This window comes from Mangifera indica, chromosome 11, assembly GCF_011075055.1.
Source record: "Mangifera indica cultivar Alphonso chromosome 11, CATAS_Mindica_2.1, whole genome shotgun sequence".
Classification (NCBI taxonomy): Eukaryota; Viridiplantae; Streptophyta; class Magnoliopsida; order Sapindales; family Anacardiaceae; genus Mangifera; species Mangifera indica.
Genome location: NC_058147.1, coordinates 3,934,132 through 3,951,321, shown reverse-complemented (window position 1 = coordinate 3,951,321; position 17,190 = coordinate 3,934,132). Strand labels below are relative to the sequence as shown.

The following is a 17,190-nucleotide window of genomic DNA, read 5'->3' as shown; positions in this document are numbered from 1 at the left end:
TCGAATTAAAAGATTTGATTAAATTGTTTGATTTATTGATGTTTTAAATCAATTTTTTTAAGATTTTTGTATTTGAATATATATAAAATTCATTTGTAATGAAATCGGATTCGAAAAACAAAGTTTGGATAGTGAAATCTCACCTTACATAATCAACAACGTCACATTGTAAAATTACTTTTTACCTTGCGAATCCACATGGTGACGCCGTGGAGATGGGAAGGTATTTTGAATTTTTCAAAGTTTTCCCACCGGGCGAATTTGCAAAGTGGGGGGAAAATTGCTGTTGTTAAAAGTTTCCCACCACGCGTTTGCATGGTGAAGATTGGGGGCCAGAATGATCCTTTCCATTTTGTGGTCATTTTTTTAACCCACCTAAATCACACCAACCGCCAAATAATCTCATAATTGAAGATTGCCGTGCGTTCTGGACGCCAAGCACTCTCACTTCTTGCCGCCGCAAACAACCACGGCGATCTGGCTTTCAAGCTCTCTTCTCTAAAGCAGGTCAGAAGTATTTTGTCGTCTGCTGACCCGTCTTTAGCGGCTGAACTCTTCCCTTACTTGGTCGAGCTTCAATCTTCTCCTGAAACTCTCGTTCCAAAATGTCTTATCGAGAGAGTTAACTAAACCTTAATTCGTACTATTCGACAGTTTCTAACCTTATATTTGTTGAAAGTCCGGTTATATTGTTCATTTCAAGTTGTAATTGTTTGGTTAGAGAGGCTTTTAAGAATATCTTTGCGAAATTTACGAGTTTTTTCACTCAGTGGAAAATTTACGAGTTATTTGTTGATGACATTCAAACTTCATTTTCTGCATTACTTTCAGTTGCACAGACCGCTTCTCACCCATGTAATGGAGTTTGTTATAGTATTTTTGTGGGTTATACTTTGTAGTAGATTCGTGTACCAGCATACAGCATTGGCATGACAAACTTCATGGTTTCGGCACTATCTTATTTGCCTTTTTTATGTGTCACTTGTTTTTGCCTTTGTAACTCAAGAGTCCTGTGCTTTCCTTTATTATGGGTTTCGGGACAATTGAAGGTGTTGGGTTGAAAGCAATGGAGCATTCTTATATTCTAATGCCTGTTTTGTTAGCATTTTTTAGTGATGGCGACTCTATTGTTGCAAAGCAATCTATTGTTACTGGCACGAATTTCTTTTGCCGTTTTCTAGAGGATACAGCATTACAGGTTTCTCTCTGCTTCTCAAGACTTGTTATTATCTTCATAATTTTTTCCATGCTATACAAAAAAATATTTTGTAATAATTCTGAATAACAAATAATGTAGTTATTAAAGTTTTCCATTCTTTTATATTTTTTATGGTTGAAGTTTGAATAATTTGGGGTTTTATTTCCAAATGATAATGGATCGATTTTGGCTTCATTCAGTAATTTAATGAATAAAATGTTATTTAATAATAAGTGAATGGTCTCCTATATGGTCATTTTGTCTATGAATCTGTGTGTGTGTTGAGAAGAACAATCTTATCGAGCTTCTACAATTCTTCTGCTTTTTCTATATATTACAATATATGTGTTACCAAGTGGAGGATTGATGAAATATCGGAAGTTATTAAGGGAAAGTAGAATACACGAAGGATGATTGATGGAGATTATGAGTATATGTTGCTTTGTTTGAAAATTTTTTGTAAACTATGGTTGGATAATTCTACCTCAAACTCATCTTTGCTTATCGCTTTATATCGAGTAAACTTGGCTTCGTATATTATAGATTGATCTTTCCCCTCTCTTTTACTTTGGTTGTAGTTTATAAATTGCTTGATTCTTATAGCAAATGTGTAATTTTAATGCTTATTTTGTAAATATAGTTTCATTGGCATCGTAAAGTAGAGCGGTGGCTAGAAGAACTTTGGACGTGGACGGTTAGCTTTAAGGATGCTGCCTTTTCAATTGCATTGGAGGTATGGACATTCTCTTTTGGTTTCTGTTGAAAGACCTCTTCAAGAGATGATGGAATCTAGAAATCTTGATCTTGACCTTAGAAACTAAGATCTGGATGAGTTTATGACGGATTAAAAATATCTTTGCTGCCTCGATTTTTATTCTTTTGATTTGATGCTATCTTGTCTAACCGGACTTTATTTGAGAAAAATTGAGCAGATGAAAGACCCAGAAAATGAAACTGCATTTGGAACTCAAGCCTCATCAGCCCGATGTTGATTTGTATAGAAAAACTCCACTGTTTATATTACGATTTCAGTCTCACACCTGACTTTTGAGAAAGAGAGGTTGAGATATTGATACATGATATGATGGCATCTAAGTCAACAAATTGTTTAGTTATCTTCTGTGAAAAGGAACCCTTAAACTCATAATTTTTCTGTTTACCAGTGAACAGAGTTTTGAGTTTTACATTACAATACAATCATCATCCTTCTTTGTTAACTTGATCGTTTATCATGGGCTTAGTGCGCGTCCATGAGCACGATTTACTTCCATCATAGTCTAATCATAGTAGTTTGAATTATACATCGTATTATATATCAAAAACTTAATTTTTCATATAAAAAGTTATGTATTATATCTATAATAGAATACACTTTTTAAAAAATAAAAGATAAAAACGGGTAGAATCCTGGTGATGAGAAAGTGTAAGAATCTGAAATTTTTTCAATTGCACGGCAAGTTGGCTTTTCCTGATTTGATTGAACTTAAGAGTAAAGGCTGATTTCACGACATTGCTCAGAGAGAAAACCTTCAATTTTCTAGAGTTGCAGTGTTTAGTTTTGTGAGATAGAGCAATTAAAACGCCCCAAAACTAAACACCAGTACTTCTCGACTAGTACAAAATCTCACTTGTGAAAGAATATCAAGCTATGAAAATTGTACATGTACAATCATAAATTTCTGTTTCTTTGTCATTACTACCTAGCTGAGTGGCTGTGTCCCATTTGTAGCACACATGAAGCAACAATTGCTCAGGAGGACTGGCCACAGAAACAAAAAACAATGGCTGTCATGAAAAGGCACGAGTTAGAAACAATTGACTAAAGAATCCTTTCGAAAAGTCACCTGTCTGTATGAGATATGACCCTTTTATCAAAAAATAAACATTCTAATTTTTTTCCTACTAGTTTTTTTTCCTTGTCTCCCCCTATAAAGAGAATGAACAGGTACAATGGCAAAATGGCTTTATTTTTGGAAAAAAAAATTCAGAAGCTAAATTTTCCGACTGACAATGTTGAAACTTGTGAATGTTAAAATTCTAAATGCTGCTGAGGGACAACTTAGAAAATCTTACCCATCTGAGGCTGCATGAAAATTGCAGAATTGCAGTCACATCAATTAATGGGGAGAACAGTATCAAGGTGTTTCTGAAGCAGCCATCCTCTGGGATAAGCAAGATTGCGCGTGTTCAAATGAAGGTGCCAGTTCAATATTTTTGAACAACCCGGTGGTGTACCTTCCATCTGGCGTTCATCTTCCACCACTTGTTCTATAAATGTGGTCTCCTGTAGAAAACACAATGTTGGTGAACAAAATTCAACTATTGCTCGTAATAATTTAAACAAATTAGAATTTAGACCGTTAAAAAAATCTTGATAAACTAGAATGAAAAGATTTATACTTGGAAACCCTCCTTCGCTGTGTCTAACTGCCGAATGGGATTTCGAAAAGGGCGCTTCCATCTCTTAGGATCCCACAAGATAGTGCTGTTAAAAGCAAATCCGGACATATCAACATGAAACCTACGAAGCCTTTTGCTCTTCTCATTTGTGTGCCACCCAATAACTTGGCTTCCATTGCATACAGGACCTTCTAAAATTGCCTTGTTTTTGCTTTGCGCAAGCATGCCAACAGGCCAAGTGCCAAATCGGCTGCACCAAAGGGCAAACATCAAGAGGAAGTTGAAGAAATACAAATTAATTTGCAGCATTTACAGATTTTCAAGTTATTGTGTGTGACCTATGACTTATAAGAATATAAGTTGTATAAACCAGGCAACAAATCCATTCAAGCCTCAGAAGGCTTGCTAGGTGCCCAAAATACTCTAACCACTAGTTTAATATAATTAAGTACAGATGCCAATGTTTTAAAACCCCAAATCAAGCAAATCATGTCACAAGTCATATGAATGCTTAAAGATCACATAACTAAACGCAGACCAGTATAGGGTGGATGGGAAAAGCAAACCCAAAGTAAGGCCAGTATTTTGGTAATATCAAGAACAAAAAGCAACACCACAATGACACAGTATATCATTTCAATAACAACAGTAAGAGACCAAAACAGAGAAAGTTCCATTTACACTATTGTTATCCTTGTGAGCAACATGAAACGCAAATAATCACAATGTATAAATTATTGAAACAAACCATGAATAAAGTGATAATCAATAATATTCAAAAGAACAAACAAGTGGAATAGCTGTCCCTAAAGAAGATGATGCAGAATTAATCCCAAAACGAAAGATTCGAGGCAGAGGTAATCTATAGTTAAGGCAGTTTCAAATATCCAATACTACATATCCAACATGTAATTTCATAAATATTTTAGTTAAAGCGCTCAATAATTCAAGAAATTGTTTACTTTGCCAATCAACATGTACTTCTCATGTCCATAGGCACGCATATTAGTTACATCCACCAATTGAATTAAGCAATGCAAAACACAATGCTATAACAGTTAAAATGTTACATGTGACCAACATGTCAGACTACACATTTTATGTGGAATTACCCTTTTAGCAAAATAAACTTGACAACTACAGTTTGTTAATATATCCATATCTTTAATATCTTTTCTCTGAATATAGCATGTAAGAAACTCAGTTTAGAGAAACAAAATATACCTGATTTCTCTCAGGCTCTCAAACAAGTCAATGGTGTAGACATTATCATCATCTGCAAAATACACGATCCCATCAAGTCTATGCCTTTCGATATGCTCTAAACCCACATTCCTCTGATGAACCCCCCTATCTTTCACATTGCTCGAATTCTTTTGACAAACCAAGTGTCTATACATAACCCCTGTTTTTCTCAGCATCTCCGCTGTCTCAAACGACGCCGCATTTTCCTCGACCACTATCCACAGCACCGGCGGCTGTACAAGCCTCAAAACCTGCGACAATCTGTTTAAAAAATACGCTTGCATTGCGCGGTTGTACGTTGGTGTTATCACAATTAATTGCTTTCTCGATACGAAATCGTATCTGTATTTGTAATTGTCAATCGATTCGGATTCGTTTTTCTTTTCTACTCCGAAACTCACCGTATTCAGAACGACTTCTTCACGCCAGCTCATACGCTCGGTGTTATCACTGTCAAATTGCACGTTCACGTGCGGCGGCTTGATCTCAAAAAACACGTCGTGATTTTCAATCTCCGTCACGTGACCAAAGGGTGTCAAACGACTCATGCCTAACACAACACCGACCAGGAAGAATAGAAGAAACCGGTAGAGAGATTTTCTCCATGATTTACGAGATGAAAAGAATCGACAGAGGTTGACGGTGAGTGAGTTCATTGGCGATGAGGAATATTTACCATTATGTAAGAGCCTGTGAGAAGGTGAATTAGCGGCTGGAAATGTAGAGCTGAAACCATTTTGGTAGGAACGATCGTGATACGGTGGAGAAAGAGTTCGGCGGATCGAGGCCATCTGATTTGGTGGATGCTAAATCACATGGCCGGACATTAAAAACCTAGAGAAAGCAGAAGATTTGAATTAACTAGGAAGTCAAGGCAAAGCGAGCTTAGTGAGTCTGAATTTAGTTTCCATTTTTAGGCGTATAATTGAATTGCAACGCCGACAATCAAATAGTACAATCAAGATAAACGGAGAGAGAGGCCGGGCGGCTGAGGGCTGAGATCTAGAGAGGGCAGTTCGGGCTGGGTATTTGAGTTTGAATTGAAAGAAAAGAGTAACGATGAGTTGGGTGCGCAGTACGCTCCAGCTGGACAGAACATTTGTTTATTCTAAGTTACGCGTTTAGTGAAATGTACGTGGCTGATTTCGGAGGGAAGTGTACGGGGTCCTGGTTTTGTGAGAGTGGTAATTGCGCCAAGCCTCCAACAAACATTGAGCAATGAGCAAATTAACTTGCCAAATGTATAAAATTATGTTCTTGGTGTGCAGCCACTGGGATGGCGACGGAGAGGGACCGGGAGGGGATATCAATCCCCGTTCCCGGCCCATTCCCGTTATGGGGATAACAAATAATCTTCATTTTCTCACTACGAAGGAAAATCTTCTTTTCATCCTCACGGGAAAAAATCTCCTCTCCATTCTCGTGAGGAAAAATCCCCTCTTTATACCCGTAAATATAAATTTTAATTCCTTCATATATTTTAATAAATAAAATAAATCATATTTTTCCAAAATATCACTTGCTACAAGAGCTACAAAATATTTATTGTTATTTTAGTTCAAATATAAAGTTTTCACAAAATTTAACAATATGTAATAATCAATCTTTTCATTAGTAGCTCTTCATGTTGATATTATCATTAATTCTTCATGTTGATATGAAGCAATATTTTAAAAACTAACTTGCAATAATCAATTTTAAAAGTAAAATTAATTTAAAAGCAACTTACATAGGAGATACTAACGAATTTGTAATTAAAAATATTAAATTAATTAAAATATACTAGAAATTATTATATTAATATATTAGATTTAAGGGAGGGAGGGGGGTGGGGTGGGGACAGGACGGGACGGGACGAGGCGGGGGCGGGGACATATGTATTTCTGTCCCCGATTATGGAGATTTTTTTCATCCCCATCCCCGCCCCTTTCCCGATTTTTATTAGGGAATCCCCTCCCCGTTTGTGTCGGGGCCCCTAAAATCAAGCCCAAATTATCATCCCTAGCGGCCATTGAATTGATCACAATAGAGTACTAGTTTAAGGCCAAGGGCTTATCCCCATGCAAAGTTTATTAAATTCCCACGTTAATATTTTTTATCTATTAAAAATTTAAATATATACCTATAAATAATTAAAATTAATAAAATTAGTTAAATTTTAATGATAAAATTATTATTAAATAGTAAAAATAATAAAATATTATCTATTTATCTCTTAAATTTAAAAAATAACAATTTTTTAGAATAAAACTTTAAAATATTATATTTTTTCTATAAAATTTATTTTTTTCTCTCTTCTTTTTTTGATACTATCACTTACTAGTTCTCTCTCCCTCTCCTTTTGTTCCCCTTCTCAGACGTCTTCTTCTCATCTTTGTCACCAGACAAAACATTCGGTGATGACAAGAAGACACCACAAAATGAGAGAGAGAGAAAACCAATTGGTGGCGACATCGGAAAAAGGATAGAGGAAAAGAAAAAGTCCTTATGAGAAAATATAATATTTTAAAATTTAATTATGAGAGGAATTGATAATTTTTTAAATTTAAAAGGAAACTATATAATACTAACTGGTACTATTAATTTTAACTATCCAATGAATAAATATTTAGATTTTTAATAGTTAAAAAGTATTAATTTGAGAATACAATAAACTGTTGGTGAGAATAAATCCTTTGGGCATTAAAAAATAAAACAAATATATAGATAGAGAATGAATGTATTAAAAAATTATTCTGTTATTTAGGCTAAATTATCATAATAAGAATATATCTAAATTGGATGGAAATTGATTAATTTGATGGGATCATTTATTCGTGTGAAATGATTGTGGCTACCAGAGATGGGCAAAGCCCAAAATCATGTTGGCATAGGCCTTGGTCCGTTATTGACATCCAAGCCCATCAAAGTCGGCCCGAAATATATCTAAACTACTTATAACATTATAGTAGAATGATACTTCTCACTTGAAATTTGTTAAAATAACAAATTTTCACCTTTAGATTTGAAAAGTTCATTTATTTACCCATTATCCTCATCTGTTAATGAAAAAGGTTATATGGAAAAGCAAAAAAGACATTTTGCAAATGCTATAAAATCATTCACATATAAATGAATTAAACACTCGTAAAACATAAAAAAAAAAACGCTTCATTTGCTGACATTGTTTTCATTTTACCAGTGATTTCAACATTAGTTGTGTTAAATTTTGGTTTTGAATATTGAGATTAATTAATTTTTAGTTTGTTAAGAAAATCAGACAAGTCTTTACCACCATCACAATTGTTTTGTTTAAACAATCATACGATGATATATTATATAAATATTTAATTCAATACTTAAAATTAGTTACATATAGTTTTATTGATCCCAGTTTTGCTAAGCTTATGACATCACACTTCTCATCATCGATCCCATCCATGATAGGGTGAATGTAACATCACCTTCAAAAGAAGAGGCGATTTGAAGAGCACAATGTTGAGGTAGCGAAAATGTGCAATGGTTTATGAAGTTTACCTTGAAAAATTATATCTGTAAAGTCTAATCGATTTCTATAACGGTAGAAGGTATGTATATTTAAATAAATTGTAATGACTAAGTTGCTTTGCTTTTTGAGTATGGATTTTTACAAATAACATATTGCTAGTGAGGCAAGTTTACTCTAATGAAAATGTAATTTAATCGCTAGTGAGGTGCGTAGTACTATAAGATAGAGAGTCGTCAACAAAAGTTTTATTGATTAGTATTATAGAGCAAGATAATTGAAATCAATAAAGTCATGAAACGTAAGTTAATGAGATTGTTAATAGCATGGTGATTCATATATAAAGGTGGTGAAAAAGTTTTTCTAATAGAATTTCAAACTCTCCTCTGTAGTACCATATATGTATAAGAAAAAAGTTTATTTCAATATCTCTAGAGTTAGGTGTGCCAACTGATTAACCTAAGTCGATAGAAACACAAGGCTCGAGGCACAACCTTAGACAGTGCCCTTATGAGCCCTTAGTAGGGTCGATTATGTATTTTTGTGTGTTAATTCACTAAATTATAATTTTTTTATTATTGTTAATTTTAAATAATAATATTTTAATATTTTTTAGTGGACCCACCTATATGTCTCATTTCACGCCCTGAGACACTATCTATTAAACCCGTAAGTATAACAAAACTCACTTTTTGGATAAGATGTAAGGTTAAGGTTAAGGTGTGTGAAATTAAAATTAGGATGGATAAGATGGTCAAAAGGAATAATAAGAAAGATTATAAGCTTTCAACCCAAAATAGAAACAAAAATACGAATCTGTAAAAGAACACGACCGGAGAAGAAAGGGGATGGGCAAATGGCCTGACAAAGTTTTCTGGAATTCAGGTATGCCTTCCAATCGATGAATTGATCTAGGGAATTAGGAATCAGGATCAAACAGCGTAAGCCACTAATTTACCTCATTTAAAATATGAAATATCACATTTATTTTATTGTTTGCTTTATATTTATTAGCAATCAAATTCAAATCAATGAATGTTAATCTATCGTTCGAGAAGTGTATCTGATGGAGAACTATGGTCGATTTCATCCATTTTATTATGTATTCCAAAATCTCTTTGAAATGTCTTGAAGTATCGGAAATTTAAATTATTCTTTGTGGTGCTTTGGACAAGACAATAGAGTTTTGATAAGTTTGTGGTTTGCTTTTGATAATTGTGAGTTGATAGTTTATACTGTGTGATACGATTTGAACAGCTTAAGGATGTGTAGATAATTAGCTTAAGGTAGAAGCAAGATCTTGATTTATGATTTTTTTCTATAATTTTTTTCATCAAGATCGAAGCCAGAGGTCGAGTGAGAAATTACTGATGCGCCTGTAAATGTTGTTCCAATAATGTAGGCTGTTATCCTGATAACATTTGCTTGTTCTGCAAAAACAATAGAAGGGAACACTTTGATCAGTGTTTTGGCTAGTTGTTGGAAAGTGATAGATATTAAAGACACCTAATTAATGTATAGATTTATAGGATAGAAGACTAGTAGGAACATTTTCATTTTTACTCTCCAAGTGACACTATAAAAAAATAAAAAAGGTTAGCAAGTTGGTAATATATTATTCGTTTGTCTATTTTTTAAGAGGAGGGTGAAACAATGAGTAGCAAAGTGATAAAGAGAGTGCATTTAGTATTTTCTCATTAGTGAGTGGTGATGATGATCTATTCTCTCTGTCTCTTTTGTCCAAGTTATAGAAACCTGTATATGTATATATCTTAGTTTGGTTGTTAGATTTTATGTTTTCTTAAACAATTTTAGTAACCTAAATAATTGCAGATGGAAATTTAAAGAAGTACCAGTAGTTTCCTTTCTTGGCTTCCTCAGATAATCTCTTTCTCTCTAGTTGGTGCCCACCAAAGTTTATGTTTTCTTGTCTTTGGTTGAACAATTGCCCTTTCCTATTATTTGACATCAATTTTTGCAATTTCATCGAGCAAGTTACTAGCCATCTTGACTATTTGTGGCACTGACTATTTATCTTCTGTTTTTAATGGCCAAAATTATCGATGGTGGGCTTTCTTGTTTGATCCTTATTTAGATATATCTTGTGATTTCGCTTTGCAACTGGACAGATCTAACTTACTTTCATTTATCATAAAATTTTTTAATTTTGTCATGGTACATCAATAAGATAAGAGAAAACTGCCTTTGGTCCCATTTTTCTTGTTACTGGATCATTGAATTCTCAAATTATTGTACTGTCCTGAAATTTCTGACATCTTCAAGATAATTGTTAAAGCTAGCTTACAGTCTTGCTTTCTTGGGTTTAATGTCCATGTAAGCCTTGTGAGGCAGTGTTCTTGGTTTTTATTCTTTAGTTGTTTCTTTTGGTTTGTTTCAACTCTGTTTATTAGGATAAGATGTTGGGTTCTGGATTCGGAATCCTTCATTGGGAGAACCACCCTTTTCATGTTCGACCAAAGCAGTCCTCTTGTTGTTCGTTTGCAAGGGCCCCCTACCATAACTTCATTTCATGTATGATGTTATGTTTGCTTGTTAAAGGTGGCATGTGAACTTTTAACTCTTATGATAAATAAGATGATGACTACTATTCCTTCGTTGTCAACTTTCAAAGCCTTAGGGAACTATGCTTTTAACAAGCTATAAAGAGTCAAATGTGCTAGTAGGCTGATATAGTTTGTTAAAGTTTGCATCACTACTTTGCCGGAATAAATTTTTTTCTTCAAAACAGGATCATTAATATAAACACCAATTATTTACAACAAATTTGTGGCATACAAATGAGGACTAGACAGAATTTGCAACCTACTAAAGTCATTACCGGGCCTTAAGCCATGTAATGGGTACTGTAAGCCTTTCTTTTGTGAAAGACATTTTACAATCTTCATGGATACTGGATGGAAACTCTCATAAAGAAGAATGATTGTAGAGGGGGGCAGAGCCCAAATTTTAGGATGATGTACTATGTCATGTGTAGGTCATCTTTGCTGGACAAAAGTCAAGGTTTGTGGGGCCTGAGTCTGTGCTTCTTGGCCGGCGGAATATGACAATTATACATCAAACGTTTTGGATGGGTATGTAGTTTGTTTTGTATCAGGTCTTGAAGGCCAAATTATAGGGGCTGCTTGTTATAGGTTCTGAAATAGGTCAGTCTACCCTATGCTATATACTGGCTATCATGAGGGGAGGCATTGAATGATTTTAGGCTGTATGAAAGAGAGAGATCAGGTGCATGCATGTTGCAAAGGTGATTTTGTATTCACCAGATACATGCATGATTCGAGGTGATTCTGTTTTTGTTTTTTTCTTTATATGCTGTTATGCTTTTGGGTGATCGTATATTTCTGCTTTTGATATGCAGTATTTCATTGTTGGTTCTAAGGTATCCAATGTTAAGATTAAATGCGATTTATCTGAACCATTTGAAATGTGATTGAATCTGAGTGGTGATCAATTGTATTGGCTTGTTATATATGAAGCCTTATGTAGTCAGAATGAAATAATTTTTCTTGCTGCTTTTGTGGTAAAAATATTGTCTTCAGTTGCTTTTCCCTTGGCATGTTTCTGCTTGTACTGCTATTTTCACCTACGAAAAAGCTTTAAGTTTGCACCCTTATGTTAGCTAGTTAGAAATCTGCCAAGTTATCAATTCCGTTGCTAGGCAGAATCTTGATCGAATTGTGGTGCTCATTTTGACATCAAATGTAAGAAGTTTTGAACTATGGATTTTTTGTTAATAGATTATATGCATACACCTGAACTAATTAATCGTGTACTCTTCAACTAATAACAGGTAGAAGATATATCCTTTGACAAATGAACAAGAATTCTTCAAAAAATAAATAAATTATCTTGGACATGGGAAAGTGGGATGGAGTTCACTTTGTATATGGGGCCGCAATCCCACTGTTTTTTAAAGGGTTACATAGAGTTCAATACCGCTAGGGCTGGATTCGAGCCGAGCCAAGCTCGGCTTGCAGCCAGCTCGGGCTCGGCTCGGTTTATTTATGGGCGGTTCGAGTTCGGTTCGAGCTCAACTTGGCTCGGTTCGGCTAATTTTTTATTATCAAAACGACATCGTTTTTAATATATATGGATCAAAACGACGTTGTTTTGTATAAAAAATTAAAAAAAAAAATCTACTGAGCCAACCCGAGCCAGTTCGAGTTCGGTTCGAACTCAATCGAGCCGAGCAGAGCCCGGCTTGTTTCGGGCTCGAACCAAGCCGAGCCAAGCTCGAGCTCGAGCTGGCTCGGCTCGAGTCCAGCCCTAAATATCGGTATTTAGATAGTTCATAGTTCAACAATTCTCCGTATGTAATAGTGACATGTAACTAAGCATGAAAAATTCAATATTGAAACTCATTACAAAAATGGAAAAAAGAGAAGGGGACATAACTTCGTTCTTTTTTATCTTGACTGCACCCAACTTACAGCAGGATAAGGAAGCCAAATTGTATTAGGAGTGTGTCGATCGACTGTAGAACATATTGCAGAAGCATACCACGCCACGTCTTGCAGTTAGGAAGAAGAAAATAAGAACAAATTAAAATTGAAAAGGGTAGTAGAGAGAGAAAGACAAGTAGAGGATTAAAAAGAATTATACACCACTCACTTTTACCTTATAACTCAATATTAGATTTTCTAGTTAGTTGAGTTGAGATGGCCATATTTTAATTGACGAGTTCAAAGATTTGGTCCAACGACCGTACTAGATAAGTCCAAAATTGGGTGTTGAACTCATATTTTTGCATTTGTAGATTCTTTTTCTTCATCATTCAAGATACCCGTCAAAAACGAAAGGTCTTGCGTTGCTTATGTTGAATGGTGTAATTGCATCCATGGGCATGTTTGCTACCTATTATCAATGAGTAGTCTTAATCTCAATACTTCCGTATTAATATCTCATTCCTAAGGCTAATTATTAGAGATCAAACTTGGCATGCTGCTTCAGTATTGTTGTCACCTTCATCTTCATTTAATTATTCCTTGACTCAAGAAGTGTTTCAATATTGTTGTCACCTTCATCTTCATTTAACTACTAAGACCTGAGTGGGCTAGTCTACTTGACTCAATAAGTGTTTCAATACTGTTGTCACCTTCATCTTCATTTAACTACTAAGACCTGAGTGGGCTAGTCTACTTGACTCAATAAGTGTTTCAATATTGTTGTCACCTTCATCTTCATCTGATTATTCCTTTCTAACGGCGAAGAGAACAAATCTTATAGGACTCTTTTTTCCCACTTTTGCTTCTGCCTGTCGATCTCATTAGTTGGTTGTTCAAATTAAGAATGTAGTAGAGATGAAGCCACAAAAGCAGCGACAATTAATCAGTCAAACACTAACATAAAAAACAAACAACATGTCAAACCCACTAAGTTTTGGAGTGGCATTTTCTGTATCTTTTGGTTTCACTTTAAATCAACGTACTTGCAATCATCCACCCACGTGTTTTTCAATAAAAAAAAATTGCCTATAAACTTCTCTGGTCAACCTTTCACCCCTGTAATGGTAGTGGGCCAAAGGCGTGGCTCATCTTCTATCATGGAGGGTGCCTCTCATATGTAGCCTTATAATTGACTTTATGTAATTTTTAACCCCAAAAGAATGAAAAGAATTAATTTTATATTGAACTATTGAAAAAGAGGAATTGGATGAGTGAATATATAAACACAAAGTGGCGGTCGGTTCTAATCCAATAGAGAGAAATATCAAATACCCAAAAAGAGAATCGCAAAGAGACAAGAAATATGTTGACGACAGACGATATTTGTTCCCACACGGTGGAGTCCCTAAAACGTGTGGATCCCTTACTGAATGTGCAGTAAAAATAAACTTAAAAAATGGTCCAGCAAAGGAATAATTAACATTTGGTCATTTCATCCAACAGCAACACAACATCTTGGAAATGGGGACCCTGGCTGTTGTCCCTGTGTGACTATTCTCTTGCCACACGATTGGCATCTTTGAATTCTACAATTTATGTTTCCTTCTTCAACTTCCGCATATTTTCGCTTGAAGTTGAAGACATAGCAAGTAGTTATTCCATAATGTCACTATGCATGCTTTTTTACCTTTCACTCACTAAAACTCAGATAACGCCATTGACCAACTCTATTCTCAAATATCTACGACCACTTTGATTAACAGGATCATCATGCCATTCTACCATGCAATAGAGGACAACTCATGCGAGGTGGCAATGCCTTGGAATATATACTTTAATTTGAAAAATGAAAACCAAAAGGGAATCGACATGTGGGGTCTGGCTTGAAGTTACAAGTGATGAAGGATAATTTGTATTGGAATTTAAATGCACATGTTTCAGGTTTTAGGTAATATTATAAATGCATGAAAGTGATGATCGGCTTTCGGCCATGAATGGATTAATAATGGGTTCTTCTTTCCCACTCAAACTACCAGGTTGATGGAGGAGTTGTTATTCTATAATCTTTAATACTTGTTAAGATAGAAGAAGATAAGGAATGGATGCCAATTTTTCACTTACTGCTTTCAATCTAAAGGAGGCGAAGGTGATAAGACATTTCAGGGAAAAAGCAGAAATGCTTTTTGCCAGATTAGGGTTTTTTTGATATTAAATTACAATAATGTTTTAGCTGGGGGGTTGGAACTTGGATCCACTATGATGTTGAAAATTTGCGAAATTGTTTTTCATGTGGTGGTCTTTGATATGCGAGACACCGGTCACTTTATCAATCCCCTCTTTTTCGAATATATTGACACGTGGCTTTTAATTATTCGATTCAAAGTTGGTGTTGATTGACAGATAAATCCATAATGGGAGGTACTCTAAACCCTAGAGATTCGTCACCGAACATATATAAAAATAGTATTTTCTTTTTATTTGAATATATAAAAATTGCAATAATTAATTATGCAGTTGAGTGGTTAACATTTTTTTCACTCACGTTCTCATTTAAATCATAATTTTTCTGAAAAGTTAAGATATTATATTATTTAACTATTTATTTTTTTTAAATATTATATTATCTCAATTTATCAAAATTTTAAAACAACATATTATATATTAAATTTACACAAACCCTTCCTTATTTCTTTTCACTTTTATTTTTTTAAAATAAAATTATCTAATTATATAATAATATATAATTTATATATTTAAATTATATACAAAAAAAATTATATACGTATAATTTTATTTGATTATTTTATCAGTAGCTTGTGTTAGACTGGCCAGCCCTTTGAAATAAGTCAGTCCCCACCACCACTATATGCCACCAAGTCACCAGCCCTTTATCTTAATGAGCTACCATCTCTGTGAGTCACCATCTCTTTAAAGATAATTGCAAAGCGGGTAAGTTTATATCTAGTAAGGATATGTCCACAACGCACAATTGATCACCTAGTATACCAACTAGCTTGACATATATTGGAAGATAGCTTGGAACCAATGGGGCCAAGTGTGAATAAGGGTGATGCCAATGGAAAAGTTGTATTAGAATTCTCTTAGGAGGTATTTGGTTTGAGTAATATTTTATTATCAAATAGGTAGATTATCTTGAAGATAGATTATTGGTATAAATAATTACTACGTTTGATAAAATTTGGTAAAAATAGATGGTATAAATAATTAATGTGTTTGGTTAACGGTAATAAAAAGAATACTAGTGAATTATTTTATTTAAATACCCTTAAATATATTTATTTTTAAATATTTTATATTATTTCTTATATTAATTAAAAATAAATTTAATTTTGTCTTAAAAATTAATAAATAATAATATAATTAGAATAAAATTAATATTAGCTTGGTAATCTTTTAATACCTAAGATAAAGGTAGTAATCAGATTACCACCTATATTACCTACTAAGTCAGCATTGATAATAGAAGATTATTGTAATATTTTATTACTGACAAACCAAACAAGATAATATAAATAATAAAAGATAGATTACCAAAATAATATTTAAAACACTCAAACCAAACAGCCCCTTAAGGTCATGTTAGTGGGCTGGGTTATGGTGATAGGTTATTCATACAGAAATGTTAAACTATCATGTTTAAAACATTAAAAATAAGATATATAAAATGTTTTTTCTTTTCTATTTATTCCGACATTTTGGATAGTGATAGCTTTAGTTTTATATTTTTAAGATGAAATTATTAGGTTTTTGGTTTAAAAGTGTGATTTATACATTCAGTGGGTGAGACATGTCCTAAGGTCAAACCTTGGGTGGAAAAATGTAAATTGCCGCATGCAGTATCATATATGGGCAGATACCACCTCCATTGTTGAGAATCCAACTTTATATTCTGTAACCTACTAATATTATATACATGATTCCATTATACCAATTTGTACACCATGTATTTTTATTACAATTTGGCCTGCCGTACAGAACATATTATATTTGCAATAATGGCAAGAAAAGTGCGCCATGTACAAATATAAGTTTGATCTGTACGTAGGAACATGTATCATTGGGGAGATATGTAGGGTTTCTGAATCAAATACCAATGTGGGTTAAACAGTGTTTGATATTTATGAAACAAGAACAAGTAGTATGGAGAAAAAACATGTGTGTTTAAGAAAGAGAAGAGAATCGTGAAAATGGATGGTGGCAGCTGAGAGATTTATTTATCCAGTCTGTGATAGATCAGAATCCAATTTGCAAGAACACTGACAATCGACAGTACCGTATCCACCCTCTGCATAATTAATTATCAACTTGGGCGAAGCATCTTTCAACCTTTTATGATTCAAAGGAACTGGAAGGCACGCTACCTATTTATCAATCACCATCTTGAAAACTTTATTTGAGTCGAATTACTTAGTTAGAGTTGAACCAATCATATCGAA

General features: G+C 34.0%; 2 protein-coding genes and 1 long non-coding RNA gene across 5 annotated transcripts; 2 read left to right on the top strand and 1 right to left on the bottom strand.

The window, feature by feature from the left end:
• The first annotated feature begins 378 nt into the window (after positions 1-378).
• LOC123229909 lies at positions 379-2,390 on the top strand. 2 transcript variants are annotated; one of them, XR_006504984.1, is made up of 4 exons: positions 379-507; positions 1,114-1,198; positions 1,839-1,931; positions 2,131-2,390. XR_006504984.1 is itself a non-coding variant. In XM_044655943.1 (3 exons), the coding sequence occupies exons 1-3, from the start codon at positions 1,028-1,030 to the stop codon at positions 2,188-2,190; spliced, it is 324 nt and encodes a 107-aa protein (XP_044511878.1). In that variant the 5' UTR covers positions 384-1,027; the 3' UTR covers positions 2,191-2,390. The 2 variants fall into 2 exon arrangements, 1 of the variants encoding a protein (XP_044511878.1); XM_044655943.1 differs by having other exon boundaries at positions 384-1,198.
• Positions 2,391-2,620: 230 nt separating this feature from the next.
• LOC123229908 (probable beta-1,4-xylosyltransferase IRX9H) lies at positions 2,621-6,022 on the bottom strand. Of its 2 annotated transcripts, none has more exons than XM_044655942.1 (4): positions 4,823-6,022; positions 3,599-3,848; positions 3,272-3,482; positions 2,621-2,957 (listed from the first exon to the last, which is right to left on the bottom strand). In XM_044655942.1, the coding sequence occupies exons 1-3, from the start codon at positions 5,632-5,634 to the stop codon at positions 3,312-3,314; spliced, it is 1,233 nt and encodes a 410-aa protein (XP_044511877.1). In that variant the 5' UTR covers positions 5,635-6,022; the 3' UTR covers positions 2,621-2,957; positions 3,272-3,311. The 2 variants fall into 2 exon arrangements, with proteins under 2 accessions (XP_044511877.1, XP_044511876.1); XM_044655941.1 differs by having other exon boundaries at positions 2,621-2,983; positions 4,823-6,021.
• Positions 6,023-9,037: 3,015 nt separating this feature from the next.
• Positions 9,038-11,782, top strand: LOC123229036. Its single transcript, XR_006504786.1, has 2 exons — positions 9,038-9,212; positions 11,077-11,782. It is a non-coding gene; the product is annotated as an uncharacterized LOC123229036 (long non-coding RNA).
• The last annotated feature ends 5,408 nt before the right edge of the window (positions 11,783-17,190 follow it).

Coding starts and splice junctions, on each gene's coding strand:
- LOC123229909 (XM_044655943.1), top strand. CDS start 1,028: ATGGGTTTCGGGACAATTGAAGGTGTTGGGTTGAAAGCAATGGAGCAT. Junction 1,199..1,838: donor TAGAGGATACAGCATTACAG/GTTTCTCTCTGC, acceptor TTGTAAATATAG/TTTCATTGGCATCGTAAAGT. Junction 1,932..2,130: donor CCTTTTCAATTGCATTGGAG/GTATGGACATTC, acceptor AAAATTGAGCAG/ATGAAAGACCCAGAAAATGA.
- LOC123229908 (XM_044655942.1), bottom strand. CDS start 5,634: ATGGCCTCGATCCGCCGAACTCTTTCTCCACCGTATCACGATCGTTCC. Junction 3,849..4,822: donor GAGAGCCTGAGAGAAATCAG/GTATATTTTGTT, acceptor CCTTTGGTGCAG/CCGATTTGGCACTTGGCCTG. Junction 3,483..3,598: donor CAGCGAAGGAGGGTTTCCAA/GTATAAATCTTT, acceptor TGTTTTCTACAG/GAGACCACATTTATAGAACA.